Genomic DNA, 18574 nt, shown 5'->3' on the forward strand with positions numbered 1-18574 from the left:
GTTTTGTCTGCCTGCCACTTTTACTTTTCACCTTGCTACCTATTGCTTCTACCTTCATTTTACACCCCCCTGCCCCTCTGCTCTTGTACCCATCCCCCTGCCACATTAGTTTAAATCCTCCCCGACAGCAGTAGCAAACACCCCCCCAAGGACATTGGTTCCATTCCAGTCCAGGTGCAGACCGTCCTGTTTGTACTGGTCCCACCTCCCCCAGAACTGGTTCCAATGCCCTAAAAATTTGAATCCCTCCCCCTTGCACCATTTTTCAAGCCACGTATTCATCTGCAATATCCTCCTATTTCTGCTCTGACTGGCCCGTGGTACTGGTAGTAATCCAGAGATTATTACCTTTCAGGTCCTACTTTTAAGCTTATCTCCTAGCTCCCTAAATTCATCCTTTAGGACCTCATCCCTTTTTTTACCTATATCGTTGGTGCCAATATGCACCACGACAACTGGCTGTTCACCCTCCCCCTCCAGAATGTTCTACAGCCGTTCAGTGACATCCCTGACCCTTGCACCAGCTTCATCCCCAGAGCTATAGCGGCTCTGAACCGGCCCTGCTGAGTGCCCCCCACCCCCATGGACTGTCTCCCTCGGATGGTCACGACACACAGACACATCAACACTTTAGTCTGTTTGAACTGTTTTGACTGTTTTACTGTTCTTTTTACAATCCACGTTCTTGGGGGATCTAAATATCTAAATCAATATTTAATTAGTTATTTAAGTTATGACATCGGATTGAAGCTGCAGACCAAATCTCGTTGCACTTATGTGCAATGACAATAAAATATATTATTAATATTATTATTATTATTATTATCTCCACTCTTCCTGCCACCCTCTCACTGACATTCTTTCCACTATCAGTCACCAGCCTCTAGCTCATCACACAGTTACTCCCAGGATAGCAACCCACCCTTGTTTTCCAGCATTGCATATCACCATGACACCAACTCCCCTTTGTATAATTCTCCTGATGTATGACTCCATTGATATGCGCGGAACTTAATACGGGGAATGGCGTACAATAGCAGCAAGTGCTACAGTATCCCACAGTGCTGGTGAATTAGGGTGAATTTCTCGAGATCGGAGGCACAGTAGATGCACATCAGACAGGAGAAGGGTCCTGACCCGAAACCCCATCTGTCCATTTCCCTCCGCAGATGCTGCCTGGCCTGCTGAGTGCACCGGGCAGTTTGTAGTAGCAAAGAACTGCAGATGCTGTTTTACCGAAAAGAGCAGAGTGCTGGAGTAACCCAGCGGGTCAGGCAGCATCTGTGCAGAACATGGATAGGTGACGTTACGGGTCGGGACTCACCTTCCAGTCTGAATAAGGGTCCCCGAACAGATATGTCACCTATCCATGTTCTCCACAGATGCTGCCTGACCCGCTGAGTTACTCCAGCACTCTGTGAAACGTCACCTATCCATGTTCTCCACAGATGCTGCCTGACCCGCTGAGTTACTCCAGCACTCTGTGAAACGTCACCTATCCATGTTCTCCACAGATGCTGCCCTGACCCGCTGAGTTACTCCAGCACTCTGTGAAACGTCACCTATCCATGTTCTCCACAGATGCTGCCTGACCCGCTGAGTTACTCCAGCACTCTGTGAAACGTCACCTATCCATGTTCTCCACAGATGCTGCCTGACCCGCTGCGTTACTCCAGCACTCTGTGAAACGTCACCTATCCATGTTCTCCACAGATGCTGCCTGACCCGCTGAGTTACTCCAGCACTCTGTGAAACGTCACCTATCCATGTTCTCCACAGATGCTGCCTGGCCCGCTGAGTTACTCCAGCACTCTGTGTCCACTTTTGTTCTAATCTCCGGCAGAGAAGTGGCTGGGTTGCTAGTGTAAATGCCACGATGCCTACCTGACGACCCTTCTTCAGACTGACGTCGAGACCCTTCTTCAGACTGATGTGGAGGTGGGGGAGGGGCGGGTTCCCGCCCCTCCCCCATCTCCACATCAGTCTGAAGAAGGGTCTCGACCCGAAACGTCACCCATTCCTTCTCTCCACAGATGCTGCCTGACCCGCTGAGTTACTCCAGCACTTGAAACGTCACCTATCCATGTTCTCCACAGATGCTGCCTGACCCGCTGAGTTACTCCAGCACTTGAAACGTCACCTATCCATGTTCTCCACAGATGCTGCCTGACCCGCTGAGATACTCCAGCACTCTGTGAAACATCACCTATCCATTTTCTCCACAGATGCTGCCTGACCCGCTGAGTTACTCCAGCACTCTGTGAAACGTCACCCTTTCATGAACTTGAGTTCCCAAACCCTTCTTTGTAAAGTTTCTCATTTGGTGAAAGTATTTCTTCAGCAAACTGTAATAATAGGCTTCAATCAATTTCCTAGTTGATGAATAGTAATCAGTTACTTTTCCATGTTTGGTACTCGAGGCAGGTACTCTAAGAACATTTTAAAGACATTCGGTCATGTACAGGGATAGGAAAGGTCTAGAGAGATGGAGTCAAAATCTCAGGAGAGAAGGAGTGGGTGACGTTTCTGGTCGAGACCCTCTGACGAAGGGACTCAAAACGTCACCCACTCCTTCCCTCCAGAGATTTTGTTTCCATCTCTCTAGACCTATCTCTCTAGAAGGCCAAAACAACAAAAATAATCTTTAGGCAATCAAAGTGATTCAGGCCGCAAACAGTGAGTTTAATAATCAGTGAGTTGGTAACGTCACCCATTCCTTCTCTCCAGAGACGCTGCCTGTCCCGCTGAGTTACTCCAGCTTTTTGAGTCTATCTTTAGAAACATAGAAACATAGAAATTAGGTGCAGGAGTAGGCCATTCGGCCCTTCGAACCTGCACCGCCATTCAATATGATCATGGCTGATCATCCAACTCAGTATCCCGTACCTGCCTTCTCTCCATACCCCCTGATCCCCTTAGCCACAAGGGCCACATCTAACTCCCTCTTAAATATAGCCAATGAACTGGCCTCAACTACCCTCTGTTGCAGAGAGTTCCAGAGATTCACCACTCTCTGTGTGAAAAAAGTTCTTCTCATCTCGGTTTTAAAGGATTCCCCCCTTATCCTTAAGCTGTGACCCCTTGTCCTGGACTTCCCCAACATCGGGAACAATCTTCCTGCATCTAGCCTGTCCAACCCCTTAAGAATTTTGTAAGTTTCTATAAGATCCCCTCTCAATCTCCTAAATTCTAGAGAGTATAAACCAAGTCTATCCAGTCTTTCTTCATAAGACAGTCCTGACATCCCAGGAATCAGTCTGGTGAACCGTCTCTGCACTCCCTCTATGGCAATAATTTACGATTTAAACCAGCACCTACAGTTCCTGCCAACACACAAGGTCCAGGGGGATATGGGCCTAACGCAGGCAGGTGGGACTAGAGTAGATGGGGCATGTTGATCGACATGGGCAAGTTGGGCAGAAAGGCCTGTTTCCGTGCAGCTTGGCTCTCTAAACATTACACTGGGTCTGACATTTAATTCCACTTAGACTACAATGGAATTTAATACTAGGAGCTCTGTAAAATAATACGGTATAGCCTCCGTGTCAGTCATCACAACAAACGCCTGCCCTCAAGACTGTCGAAGTTAATTGACTGCATTTTTTGTTTCACTGCCTTCATTACCAAATGTTTCACATCGGTTGGTCTCTGCTTGGCAAAGGTAAGAATTGATACAGACAGCCAGCAGCTTGCGATCACTGTTGGGTGGGAACGTGTTAAATGCAGCAATATCTGGGCGGCACGGTGGCGCAGCGGTAGAGTTGCTGCCTCACAGCGCCAGAGGCCCGTGTTCGATCCTGACTACGGGTGCTGTCTGTACAGAGTTTGTCCCCTGTGACCTGCGTGGGGTTTTCTCCGGGTGCTCCGGTTTCCTCTCACGTTCCAAAGACGTACAGGGAAGATTCAAACAAGAGGACATGACTTCAGAATTAAGGGACAGAAGTTTAGGGGTAACATGAGGGGGAACTTCTTTACGCAGAGAGTGGTAGCGGTGTGGAATGAGCTCCCAGTGGAAGTGGTGGAGGCAGGTTCATTGGTATCATTTAAAAATAAATTGGATAGGCATATGGATGAGAAGGGAATGGAGGGTTATGGTATGAGTGCAGGCAGGTGGGACTAAGGGGAAAAAAATTTGTTCGGCATGGACTTGTAGGGCCGAGATGGCCTGTTTCCGTGCTGTAATTGTTATATGGTTTATATGGTTATATGGTACAGGTTTGTAGGGGAATTGACTTCTGAAAAATTGTAAATTGTCCCTAGTGTGTGTAGGAGTGTGTAGAGGGAGCGCTGGTCGGCGCAGACTCGGTGAGATGAAGAGCCTGTTTCCCGCCCTGCGTCTCCAAAGTCCGAACGACAAACCTTGGCAGACGATGAAAGTTGGAAATATGAAGAGAGGCAAATGGAACTGCAGATGCTGGTTTACAAAATAAGGCCCAAAGTGCTGGAGTAACTCAGCGGGTCAGGCAGCGTCTGTGGAGAACATGGATAGGTGACGTTTCACAGAGTGCTGGAGTAACTCAGCAGGTCAGGCAGCATCTGTGGAGAACATGGATAGGTGACGTTTTGTGTCGGGACCCATGTTCAAACTGATTGTAGTGGTTTGGGGGGGGGGGGGGGTGGGGAGAGGTAGAAAGCTGGAAGAGAGGCGGGTGAAGGAAAAAGGGATAGGTGGATAGAGGTGGATACATCGGATGGGGGGTAATTTTTGGATAGAGATGAAAAGACAAAAATGCTGTGAGATAAGATGGGGATAGGGGAGGCGTAAATTGTGAAGCCAGAGGAGGGAATACAGATGGAATGGGATGGGGCTGAGGGAAAAAGGGTGAACTGGGCGTGCATGGGGAAGAGAGAGGTGAAAAAGAGGGGCGGGGAAGGGGTGGGGTCGAATATTTACCTGCCTACCTGACGACCCTTCTTCAGACTGACGTCGAGACCCTTCTTCAAATATTTACCATACATTAAATTGGGCTGAGACCACGATATTTTACACCGACAACTGCGTGATCTAAATAACAGAGCATCATCTTGGCCGTTCTTGTGTGATCTTGCTGTGTGTACATTTCCTCCTTTTGAAATGTTAGGCTGTTGTGTTCGTAGAAGTATCTTCCCATGAGTTTGGCCGAGCTTTGGGTAAAGGCTGAGCTGGGGGATGGGACAGATGAGAGAATTCTCCGTCATGGGTTGGCATGGACCCAACAGGCTGAGTGACCTTCTGTGGTCCAACGACCTCCTGATTCAATTGATTCTTACTCTAGTTCAGTTGAGTTTGCTTTAGAGATACAGCGTGGAAACACCGGGTCCGCGCCGACCAGCGATCCCCGCACACTAACAACACTGCCCCACACCCACAAGGGACAATGTTTACATTTACACCAAGCCAATTAACCTATAAACCTGAAGGTACACAAAAAAGCTGGAGAAAGTCAGCGGGTGCAGCAGCATCTATGGAGCGAAGGAAATAGGCAACGTTTCGGGCCGAAACCCTGAAGGAAATAGGCAACGTTTCGGGCCGAAACCCTTCTTCAGACTGATCGGGGGCGGGGGTGGGCGGGGACAAGAAAGGAAAAAAGGAGGAGGAGCCCGAAGGCTGGGGGATGGGAGGAGACAGCAGGGGGACTGAGGAAGGGGAGGAGACAGCAAGGACTAACAAAATTGGGAGAATTCGATGTTCATGCCGCCAGGATGCAGACTCCCCAAACGGAATATGAGGTGCTGTTCCTCCAATTTCCGGTGCTGCTCGCTGTGGCCATGGAGGAGACCCAGGACCTATAAACCTGCACGTCTTTGGAGTGTGGGGGAAACTGGAGCACCCGGATAAAACCCACGCAGGTCACGGATAGAACGTGCAAACTCCGTACAGACAGCTGCTGTAGTCAGGATCGAACCAGGGTCTCTGGTGCTGTGAGGCAGCAACTCTACCGCTGCCCCTTAAGTGGAATTTATTGCCAACTAGCCATCGTTAGTTAGAAAAGCCAAAATCCATCCATAATAGTTGAGATATTTTTACACACTACTGATTTGTAAATAAAGTTTCCAAATCCAACGGCACGGTGGCGCAGCGGTGGAGTTACTGCCTCACAGCGCCGGGTTCGAACCTGACTACGGGGACGAGGAAACACTTTTTCACACAGAGAGTTGTGAGTCTGTGGAATTCTCTGCCTCAGAGGGCGGTGGAGGCCGGTTCTCTGGATGCTTTCAAGAGAGAGCTAGATAGGGCTGTTAAAGATAGCGGAGTCAGGGGTTATGGGGAGAAGGCAGGAACGGGGTACTGATTGGGGATGATCAGCCATGATCACATTGAATGGCGGTGCTGTCTCGAAGGGCCGAATGGCCTACTCCTGCGCCTATTGTACATTGTCTATTGACAATCTGACATTGCTGGCTTTACCTTGCACTAAACGTTATTCCCTTATCATGTATCTGTACACTGTAAATGGCTCGATTGTAATCATGTTTGGAGTTTGCAAGTTCTCCCTGTGTGGAGTTTGCAAGTTCCCCCTGTGTGGAGTTTGCAAGTTCTCCCTGTGTGGAGTTTGCAAGTTCTCCCTGTGACCGCACGGGTTTTCTCTGCGATCCTAGGTTTCCTCCCACGCTCCAAAGAGGTTCAATTGGTTCCTGTAAACTGTCCCTCGTGTGTAGGATAGAACTAGTGTACGGGGTGATCGCTGGTCGGCGCGGACTCGCTGGGCCGAATCCCGTTTCCACGCTGGATCTCCTCGTCTAAAGTGTCGATTCCAGCATCTTTCCTGCAAATACACAAAGGACAAGAGAGAAGCTACCAAACGGACCAATAACTTGCCGACTTAATGAGGATTAAGCAGCTGGAAATCTGCAACGCAGTGAATGCTGGAAACACATTGGTCAGGCAGCATCTGTGGAAGGAAGATTGTTCCCGATGTTAGGGAAATCCAGGACAAGGGGTCACAGCTTAAGGATAAAGGGGAAATCCTTTAAATCCAAGATGAGAAGAACTTTTTTCACACAGAGAGTGGTGAATCTCTGGAACTCTCTGCCACAGAGGGTAGTTGAGGCCAGTTCATTGGCTATATTTAAGAGGGAGTTAGATGTGGCCCTTGTGGCTAAGGGGATCAGGGGGTATGGAGAAAAGGCAGGTACAGGATACTGAGTTGGATGATCAGCCATGATCATATTGAATGGCGGTGCAGGCTCGAAGGGCCGAATGGCCTACTCCTGCACCTGATTTCTATGTTTCTATGTTTCTATGAGACTGAGATAAAAACTGAATTACTCCAGCACTTTATGGCTTTTTTTTAATAAACCAGCATCTGCATCAGCTGATACCAGGCAACTGAACCATCCTGCCACAACCAGAGCGTGGTCCTGAACTACTATCTACCTCATTGGTGACCCTCGGACTATCCGTGATTGGACTTTGCTGGCTTTACCTTGCACGAAACGTTATTCCCTGTATCCTGTATCTGCACAGTGTGGACGGCTCGATTGTAATCATGTACAGTCTTTCCACGGACTGGATAGCACGCAACAAAAGCTTTTCACTGTACCTCGGTACACGGGACAAACTCTCAAACTGAATCTAAAAGTATTTTATGGAATATTTGCCGAACTACAAATTTCCAAAATGTTGTCTAAATAAGATGTCGGGCTGCACTGTTTGGCGGCATGTTTCATGGTGGCACGGTGCTAGAGTTGCTGCCTCACAGCGCTAGAGACCCGGGTACGATCCTGACCGCGGGCGCTGTCTGTACGGAGTTTGCGTGCGCTCTCCCCGTGACCTGCGTGGGTTTTCTGCAGGTGCCCCGGTTTCCTCCCACACTCCAAAGACGGACAGGTCTGCAGGCTAATTGGGTTCCGTAAATTGTGTAAGATGCTGCTCATGTATGGCTGTCACAGGTCGATGGGCCGAAGGTCCTGTATCCTTGCTGCACCACTAAATTACACCAAACTAAATTTCTAACCCTAGTTCAATTCGGTTTTGTTTAGAGATACAGCACGGAAACAGGCCCTTCCGCGCTGACCAGTGATCCCCGCACACTAACACCACCCTACACACACCGGGGACAAATTACATTTATACCAAACCAATTAACCTACAAACCTGTACACCTTTGTAGTGTGGGAGGGAAATCATCCACCAGGCAGGATTATTCAATTATGAGATGGATTAATTTTAAAAATCACCAATGAGATATTATCTTTCTGCAGTAGCTTACACTTGGAACACGATTGGAAGTTGAAGTGGCTGGTATAAATAGTTCCGAATCAAATCAGGAAGTGGCATTTACAGTAATATCCTCCATGCCTCTGGAGTGGTTATTTGTCTTTGGATGTTAAGAGTCGGGAGTATTTTATTGCCTTGTGTCCAAGACACAACTTGCAGCAGAATATGTAAACATAGCACATCGTAAACGAGAACAAAAGTTCAGTGTGTGATCATGTGTATATGTATGTATACAAGATGGACACAAAATGCTGGAGTAACTCAGCGGGACAGGCAGCATCTCTGGAGGGAAGGAATGGGTGACGTTTCCGGTCGAGACCCTTCTTCAGACCCGAAAAGTCTCCCATTCCTTCTCTCCAGAGATGCTGCCTGTCCCGCTGAGTTGCTCCGGCTTTTTATGTGTATCTTCGGTTTAAACCAGCATCTGCAGTTCCATATATATATATATATATAGAAAGGAATGCCACATTTCTCATCCAAATGCTACATCTTGATATATATATACACACACAAATACACACATATTTAGATTATATATTTTTATAGAGACTAGATCCAGGAGGACCCGTTGGGTCCTGTCCCCTCGACGCGCGGTTAAGGGGGGGCAGTGGGGGCAGCCTGTGGCGTTACACTCGCACACACACTAACCCCCCCCCCACACACATACACACTAACCCCCCCCCCACACACACACACTAACCCCCCCCACACACACACATACACACTAACCCCCCCCACACACACATGCACACTAACCCCCCCACACACACACACACACTAACCCCCCCCCCGCCCCTGATGTTATATGAATATTATTCATTTGCTCCTTTATCCCCATCCCCCGCCCTATCCACTCATGCATAGCCCACAACTGTGCAGGGGCGGATAGAGAGGGAGAGGGAGGGAGAGGTAGAGAGGATGAGGGGGGGGGGGCTGCGAGGCAAAGGGGAAGAGAGGAGAGAGGGTGAGGGGGTCAGAGAGGGAGAGGGGGGGCTGAGAGGATGAGGGGCCATAGAGAGAGGGAGGGGGGAGAGAGAGGATGGTGTACACATACGTACACACAATAAAACGAGAAGCGGGATGTGTTTTAAAAAGAGCGCTGCGTCTAATTGTGGCCATGAATTGTTGGATGCCAAGTCAGTCTGCAGCAAAATGATTGATTAGCCGGTGGAGGGGGGAGGTAAGAAGAGAGGGAAGGTGGTTGCCAGCTGCAGTGGCAATGTGAGCCGAACACACAGGAACGTTGGAGACCGGCCAGACTTGCTGATGCCATCGAGCCGTGATGCCTTGGGCAATAATAGCTGGAGGTTTATGTGAGACAAAAGAAATCAAGGAAGATTCACCCAGAGAATCAGCCTGGGAATGTATAAAATGAGGTCAATGCAGATTCAATTAGATATGGGCATCTTGGGTGTAGTGTGTTGGGGGGGAGAAGTTGTCGGAGATTTTAAGCTTTGTGCAGGACCAGACTTTTAACTGCAATGCAGCAGAGTGCCAGGTAAACAGTTAAAGCTGGAAGACAGCAGGGAGAATAAATGACAGACACAAAATGCTGGTGTAACATAGAACAGAAGGATTTAGAGGGACTGGGCCAATTGAGGGCGAATGCGGTCAACTTAGACGGGGCATCTTTGTCAGCGTGAACAAATTGGATCGTGAGTCCTGTTATAGTTTTAGAGATACAGCGCAGAAACAGGCCAGCAGTCGGTGCCGACCAGCGATCCCCGCACACTAACACTACCCTACACACACTGGAGGCAATTTACACACTCGCCAAGCCAATTTGACCCACAAAACCTGCGCGTCTTTGGAGTGTGGGAGGGAACCGAAGATCTCAGAGAAAACCCGTGCAGGTCACGGGGAGAACTAACGTGCAAACTCCGTACGGGCAGCGCCCGTGGTTGGGATCGAACCCGGGACTCCGGCGCTGTCGATCGACACAAAATGCTGGAGTAACTCAGCGGGACAGGCAGCACCTCTGGAGAGAAGGAATGGGTGATGTTTCGAGTCGAGACCCTCTCTCTCCATCCCTCCCCCACCCAAGTCGCACCAGCTTCTCGTTCTCACCCAACAAACCGCTAACAACGGCCCGTTTCCTGTATCATTCGTTACTTTTTTCCATAACTTTCATTCATTGTTCTTTATCTCCCCACATCATCGTCTATATCTCTCGTTTCCCTTATCCCTTAGCGCGTTGTTTATTCAAGTGTCGCAACATTTTTTTCGTAGCCGCTGGATTTTGAAATGTTCGAAACCTTTTGGCGGCACTGAAATGACGCCCACAGTCGCCGAAAAAAATCACCAAGTGGTACAGGCCCTTAACCAGTCTGAAGAAGGGTCTCGACCCAAAACGTCACTGATACCATCTATCCAGAGATGCTGTTACTCCAGCTTTTTGTGTCTTTCCGGTTTAAAACAGCATCTGCAGTTCCTTCCTACACAGTACTTTAAATCCTACTGCCCATTAAGACTGGAGAGAGTTTGAGTTTAGATTAGATTAGATTAGATTCAACTTTATTGGCATTGTGCAGAGTACAAGTACCGAGACAACAAAATGCTTTAGTTGAGAAAAAGCCAAGACGCTGCCTCATTAGCAGCGGGAAGTCTTAAAGACAATACAGATCCATCAAATCCCGCTGTGCATGTACTGCAGGTGAGCATAAGGCAAGTGGTTTGTTTTCATCGGAGTTCCAGACAGCCACAAGTCTACTGATCTGCGGAATGTGCCGGGGGTTATGGGGAGAAGGCAGCAGGAAGATGGGGTTAGAAGGGAGAGACAGATCAGCCATGACTGAATGGCGGAGTAGACTTGATGGGCCGAACGGCCCAATTCTGCTCCTATCACTTATGACCTTATGACCTAATCCCATCACAAGTTGATTCTCATGCCTGGTAGAATATTTTTTCCAGGCAAAGTGGAAAGAAAGCAAGATAGGAATGTAACCCCCACAAGCAAATTATTCATGTACCATGTACAAAACTAATGTATGGTTTTGTCATAGTTTAGGGTTGCTGCATTGAAACAGGCATTTGGCCCACCGTGTCCGCACCGACCATTCATTCCCATCTTAGTTCTTAGGATCTAAGGCCCCCTTCGGGCGTGGCTGACCAAGGGTGTCTCCAGGGTTGGAGGTCGCCTGTGCGTGACTTTGTTTAACGTGGGGAGACTGGTGCACAGACGGCCACCCCACGGTCCTTGACAGATCTGGGTCAGGATCCAGTGGCGTGGAGTCCAAGACGACCAGACACCCTTTCCTGCTGCAGCCTTCATCCGCCTTCCCAGCCGCTGTGACGTCCACTAAGGTCAGCCATCGTCCTCCGCCTGCCTGTTCCACCGTTGAGGTCTTGGAGTGCCGTACATTAGCACTATCCAACTGACTAGGGCCAATTTACAATTTTACAAAAGCCTATTAGCCTACAAACTTATATTTCCCCGTTTAGGCAATTATTGCCTTGGATGTTACTTGTGGTTTAAGATAATCTGGCCACTCCTCAGATTCTAGGAGCAGAATTAGGCCATTTGGTACAGTGAAAATCTTTTGTTGTGTGCCAACCAGGCAGTGGAAATACAACACATGATTACAATCAGTGTACAGATACATGATAAGGGAATGATGTTTGGTGCAAGGTAAAGCCAGCACAGTCCGATCAAGGATAGTCCGAGGGTCAGCAATGAGGTAGATAGTAGTTCAGGACCGCTCTATTCCTCTCATGGAACATTTCTTTCAGGGAAGATCCTTCTTCCCTGTGGCTATCAAACAGTAAAATTCCTCCCCCTTCTGTCGTGGGCTAGACTGAGACTGACTCCCCCCCAACCCCCCTCCCCAATCTTTGCACACCCCCAATCCTTTCCACTCGTTACTTTAATTTCATGTTTCATGTGTGTTGTGTTTTATGACTGTCATCAAATCAATTTCCCTCCTGGGGTAAATAAAGTTGTATCGTATCGTCTTATACACTTATATAACATCATTTATTGTTCATCCTTTTTATTTTAATCATATACTGAGATGTGTTGTAAATGATCAGAGCATCTGTGGTACACAAAAAAAATGCTGGAGAAACTCAGCGGGGCAGGCAGCATCTATGGAGAGAAGGAATAGGCGACGTTTCGGGTCGAGACGGCCTTTTTCTCACAAAGAGTTGCGGGTCTGTGGAATTCTCTGCCTCAGAGGGCGGTGGAGGCCGGTTCTCTGGATGCTTTCAAGAGAGAGCTAGATAGGGCTCTTAAAGATGGCCGAGTCAGGGGGATTTGGGGAGAAGGCAGGAATGGGGTACTGATTGTGGATGATGAGCCATGATCACATTGAATGGCGGTACTGGCTCAAAGGGCCGAATGGCCTCTTCCTGCACCTATTGTTAATTGTCTATTGTCTATTGAAACCCGAATGAGGCAGAGAATTCCACAACTCTTGTGAGAAAAAGGCCGTCTCGACCCGAAACATCACCTATTCCTGCTCTCCATAGATGCTGCCTCAACCGCTGAGTTTCTCCAGCAATTTTTTGTCGACCTTCGATTTTTCCAGCATCTGCAGTTCTTTCTTAAACAAAGCATCTGCGGTTCTCTTTCTCTTGCAGGGATGAACACGAGCGTCAGTGGAGTTGTCACAGAGCAGCCATTGAAGCCGTCGAGGAGAAGCCTGCCCTGTCTGGCCCAGAGCAAAACCCTGCCCAACCACCTCAGCAACCACTCCCTACAGCAAGGATCCCATCTGAAGGACACGCTATCTGCAGGACCATGTACCACAGATATCCCTGTCCAAAGCGGTCAGTTCACCTGTCAAATACTCTCAACAATTAATGGTGGTTGATATTTGCATGTTGAAAATTCCATCTAATACTCCAGCGTAAGACAGCGAAGGACTGGATAGGTTACACAAAAAAGCTGGAGAAACTCAGCGGGTGCAGCAGCATCTATGGAGCGAAGGAAATAGGCAACGTTTCGGGCCGAAACCCTTCTTCAGACTCCAGAAAGACTGGATAGACTTGGTTTATACTCTCTAGAATTTAGAAGATTGAGAGGGGATCTTATAGAAACTTACAAAATTCTTAAGGGGTTGGACAGGCTAGATGCAGAAAGATTGTTCCCGATGTTAGGGAAGTCCAGGACAAGGGGTCACAGCTTAAGGATAAGGGGGAATTCCTTTAAAACCGAGATGAGAAGAACTTTTTCCACACGGAGGTACGGGATACTGAGTTGGATGATCAGCCATGATCATATTGAATGACGGTGCAGGCTCGAAGGGCCGAATGGCCTACTCCTGCACCTAATTTCTATGTTTCTATGTATGTTCAAAGATGGACCCAAAATGTCGGAGCAAGTCAGAGGATCAGGCAGCATCTCTGGAGAAAAGGAATTGGAGCCCCTTCTTCAGACTGAAGAATAGGTCACGTTTCGGGTCAAGAACTTTCTTCTCTCTGAAGAATGGGTGATGTTTCGGATCAAGCCCTTCTTCAGGCTGAGGTACTGAGTATCGTGTGCAGTTTTGGCCCCCTAATTTGAGGAAGCACATTCTTGCTATTGAGGGAGTGCTGCGTAGGTTCACCAGGTTAATTCTCGGGATGGCGGGACTGTCATATGCTGAGAGAATGGAGCGGCTGGGCTTGTACACTCTGGAATTTAGAAGGATGAGAGGGTATCTTATTAAAACATTTAAGATCATTAAGGGCTTGGACACACTAGAAGCAGGAAACATGTTCCTGATGTTGGGGGAGCCCAGATCCCGACTACGGGTGCTGTCTGTACGGAGTTTGTACGTTCTCCCCGTGACCTGCGTGGGTTTTCTCCGAGATCTTCGGTTTCCTCCCACACTCCAAAGACGTATGGGTTTACAGGTTAATTGGCTTGGTGTAAATGTATAATTGTCCCTAGTGTGTGTAGGGTAGTGTTAGCGTTCGGGGATCGCTGGTCAGTGCGGGCTCGGTGGGCCGAAGGGCCTGTTTCAGCGCTGGATCTCTAAACTAAACTACACTTTTGCCATTATCTTTCTTTCATCCTTGTAAGCAAAAAAATTATATTGACCCCCTATCCCAAATTTCCTTCCCAAATGAGGCATCTGGGACCTGTAAAAGAGGGTGTCATTGAATAATTCAGCATGGAAACAGGCCCTTTGGCCCAACTTGCCCACACCGACCAACATGTCCCATCTACACTAGTCCCACCTGCATGCATTTGGCCCGTGTCCCTCCAAACCTGTCCTATCCATGTACCTGTCTAAATGTTTTAAAAACATTGTGATAGTCCCAGCCTCAACTACCTCCCCTGGCAGCCCGTTCCATACACCCACCACCCTTTGTGTGAAAAGGTTACCCAGCAGATTCCTATCAAATCCTCCCCGCCCCACCTAACATTAATCATTGTTCTAATAGCAATTTGGACTCGACTGTGATTAATATTTTATTGGATGAACTAACCGCCAACTTAATAATGTCCAAGGCAATAATATATCATAGACATAATCGTTCTACTAGTTTTTAGTTTTAGACATACAGCGTGGGAACGGGCTAATTTGCCCCACTGAGTCCACGCTGACCAGCGATCACCCCGCACACTAACACTATCCTACACACTAGGGGCAATTTACACTTTTACTGAAGATAATTAAACTGCAAACCCGCACGTCTTTGGAGTGTGGTAGGAAACAGGAGCACCATGCAAACTCCATACAGACAGCACCCGTAGTCAGGATCGAACCGGATCTCTGGCATGGAAACATAGAAACATAGAAATTAGGTGCAGGAGTAGGCCATTCGGCCCTTCGAGCCTGCACCGCCATTCAATATGATCATGGCTGATCATCCAACTCAGTATCCCGTACCTGCCTTCTCTCCATACCCTCTGATCCCCTTAGCCACAAGGGCCACATCTAACTCCCTCTTAAATATAGCCAATGAACTGGCCTCAACCACCCTCTGTGGCAGAGAGTTCCAGAGATTCACCACTCTCTGTGTGAAAAAAGTTCTTCTCATTTCGGTTTTAAAGGATTTCCCCCTTAACCTTAAGCTGTGACCCCTTGTCCTGGACTTCCCCAACATCGGGAACAATCTTCCTGCATCTAGCCTGTCCAGCCCCTTAAGAATTTTGTAAGTTTCTATAAGATCCCCTCTCAACCTCCTAAATTCTAGCGAGTACAAGCCGAATCTATCCAGTCTTTCTTCATAAGACAGTCCTGACATCCCAGGAATCAGTCTGGTGAACCTTCTCTGCACTCCCTCTACGGCAATAATGTCCTTCCTCAGATTTGGAGACCAAAACTGCACGCAATACTCCAGGTGTGGTCTCACTAAGACCCTGTACAACTGCAGTAGAACCTCCCTGCTCCTATACTCAAATCCTTTTGCTATGAAAGCTAACATACCATTCGCTTTCTTTACTGGCGCTGTGAGGCAGCATCTGTACCCGCTGCACTGTTGTGTCGTCTATTCCTATTATGTGGAATGTCCACCATTGTAGTAGATGCACCAGCCTCCACTCCTTTTTCAGGACTTAGGTGGTTTTTTTCCTCCTAATTCTGCAGAGCAGCCTCCGATCACTGGCTTGATGTATGTATTTACAATGACCATAATGTGTGTTATTATTCTTCTTATTATTTAATTTTTTACTTTAGCAATTTTTGCAAAATATCATAATTGGAGTTAAAGTGTTTTTTTTCTCCTACTTTCGCAGAGAAGCCCCCGCTGACTGGCTCGAGTGCCAACGACTTACTTTACAGTTCCCAACAGGAGTCTCAGCCCAAACCCTGGGCACCAGAATCTGTTCCCATCTGCATTATTCCCCAAGGTAATCTCTGTTTTAATATTAAACACGTTACTCAGCGTGGTCAGCTGGGACACGCTAGAAGCAGGAAACATGTTCCCGATGTCGGGGGAGTCCAGAACCAGGGGCCACTGTTTAAGAATAAGGGGAAGGCCATTTAGAATGGAGACGAGGAAACACTTTTTGAATGAAAACTTTATTGTCATTCAGATATACACCTAGATACAGTGCACCTTGAACGAAATTTCGTTGCATTTTACTCTCCAAAATCAAGTAATAGTTAAAAGTGCTAGGTGCGTCCATAAAAATGCCTCATGTGCATGGTTCTGTAAAATAAATATATATAAAAAGTTTTTAAAAAGTGTCGATATTTAAAAAGTTCTAGCCTCGGTTTTTTTGATTGTTCAGTAATCTTATGGCCTGGGGGATGAAGCTGTTGCAGAACCTGGTTGTCCCGCTCTTCATGCTGCGGTACCTCCTCCCAGAGTTAAGCAGTATAAACAGTCCAAATTGTGGGTGTGTGGGGGCTCTGGTAATGCCCTTAGCTCTAATCAGACAGCGCTTGTACCCCATGTCCATGATGGAAGGAAGAGAAGTCCCAATGATTTTTTCCGCTGTCCTCACCACTCTCTGAAGGCACTTCCAGTCCGCAGCTGTACAGCTGCCGCACCACGTAGAGATGCAGCTGGTCATGACCGACTCAATTGTGCTTCTTTTTCACGCAGAGAGTTGTGAGTCTGTGGAATTCTCTGCCTCAGAAGTTCTCTGGATGCTTTCAAGAGAGAGCTAGATGGAACTCTTAAAGATAGCGGAGTCAGGGGATATGGGAAGAAGTCAGGAACGGGGTACTGATTGGGGATGATCAACCGCGGGAGAGTTAAGGGCCTGTCCCACATGGTGATTTTTTTCAGCGACTGCCGGCATCATTGACTTAAGTATCAGGTCACTGAAAAATACGCGGCGTGATGACGTATTGGCGCGCGGCGTTTTTTCAAGTGTCGCAACTTTTTTTTTTCGCCGCCGAGGTTTGAAACGTTGAAAATCTTTTGGCGACACTGATATAACGCCGGCAGTCGCCGAAAAACTCACCAAGTGGGACAGGGCCCGTCAGGAGGGAAGATCGTGAGGAATGTGGGTGAACCGCTGTGGTGGATTTTTACGTTCACTTGGATGTAGTTGTGTGTCTTGTTTTTCTGGTGTGGCTTGTACGGGAAGTCAAATCTAGGCGGCGTTTTAAGGATGAATGTCTGAAGAGTAAGGGTTTATTTCTTTATTTTCCAGATGACGATCAGGAGTGGAGCACAGCAGAATCGGAACAAAGGACCTACGATTCTCAAACTGACCATATCTTTCTCCTTCAGACCTCCACACAGCAAGGATTGCTGGAGCCCCCCAGCGATGAGCGGATGGTATTATTCTCAGCAACGTATTCCATTGAGTTGAGGGCTTGGCCCACTGACGTGACATAATTTGTGAGTTTCGAAGAGTTATCAAACTGGCAGCATGGTCGACACGAGGTTCAAGGAGGTCTTTGTAACTCTCCTTCATGCTCGAGAGAAGTTCCCACCTACTCGGGGCCTCAGTTTTGTCGAGGAGCATGCTGAAAAATGCTTGCGAGCAAAAATGGGTCGGCACGGAAAAAAAAAATCGATATTTTTTTTACTCGTAGGTTTAGTCGTAGTAGGTCGTAGTGGGTCGGCATGTTAGTCATAGGTAATCGAGGGTAGTCGGAGATAGTCTTCATCATAGTCGAAGGGAGGTCGAAGAAGGTCAGCTTCACTCTCCACTATTCGGTGTCCAATTTTCCCGAAGCTGATCGAAGCTGGGCTTCCACATAGGCCAAGGAGGTCGTAGGAGTTTGTTCCACATCGGCGATACAACACGACCATGACACTTTTTCAAATTCTCCTCAACTCTTCCAAACTCGCAAATTAGGTCGCCGCAGTGGGACAGGCCCTTTAGTTTGTTTAGTTTGTTGTCACATGTATCAAGGTACAGGGAAAAGCTTTTGTTGCGTGCTATCTGGACCACGCCTGGAGTATCGTGTGCAGTTTTGGTCCCCTAATTTGAGGAAGGAGATTCTTGCTATCGAGGTAGTGCATTGTAGGTTTACAAGGTTAATTCCCGGGATGGCGGGACTGTCATATGCTGAGAGAATGGAGCAGCTGGGCTTGTATACTCTGGAGTTTGGATGGATGAGAGGGGATCTTATCGAAACATATAAGATTATTAAGGTTTTGACACGCTAGAGGCAAGAAACATGTCCCCGATGTTGGGGGAGTCCAGAACCAGGAGCCACAGTTTAAGAATAAGGGGTAAGCCATTTAGAACGGAGACGAGGAAACACTTTTTCACACAGAGAGTGGTGAGTCTGTGGAATTCTCTGCCTCAGAGGGCGGTGGAGGCTGGTTTTCTGGATACTTTCAAGAAAGAGCTAGATAGGGCTCTTAAAGATAGCAGAGTCAGGGGATATGGGGAGAAGGCAGGAACGGGGTACTGATTGGGGATGATCAGCCATGATCACATTGAATGGTGGTGCTGGCACGAAGGGCTGAATGGCCTACTCCTGCACCTATTGTCTATTGTCTATCCAGTCAGCAGAAAGTCAATACACGATT

At 47.9% G+C, this 18574-nt stretch overlaps 1 protein-coding gene across 2 annotated transcripts in view; it reads left to right on the plus strand.

Annotated features, from left to right (window-relative positions):
* The window catches only part of LOC129716236 (anoctamin-3-like), a 139348-nt gene that overhangs the window by 39227 nt on the left and 81547 nt on the right, over positions 1 to 18574 (plus strand). For both annotated transcript variants that reach the window (XM_055666114.1, XM_055666113.1), the window contains exons 2-4: positions 12779 to 12967; positions 15867 to 15980; positions 17238 to 17365. In XM_055666114.1, the coding sequence (XP_055522089.1) occupies positions 12779 to 12967; positions 15867 to 15980; positions 17238 to 17365 (431 nt within the window). The remainder of the gene's footprint in view (positions 1 to 12778; positions 12968 to 15866; positions 15981 to 17237; positions 17366 to 18574) is intronic.

The sequence above is a fragment of the Leucoraja erinacea genome, unplaced genomic scaffold (assembly GCF_028641065.1).
Source record: "Leucoraja erinacea ecotype New England unplaced genomic scaffold, Leri_hhj_1 Leri_192S, whole genome shotgun sequence".
In the NCBI taxonomy this organism is placed as follows: Eukaryota; Metazoa; Chordata; class Chondrichthyes; order Rajiformes; family Rajidae; genus Leucoraja; species Leucoraja erinaceus.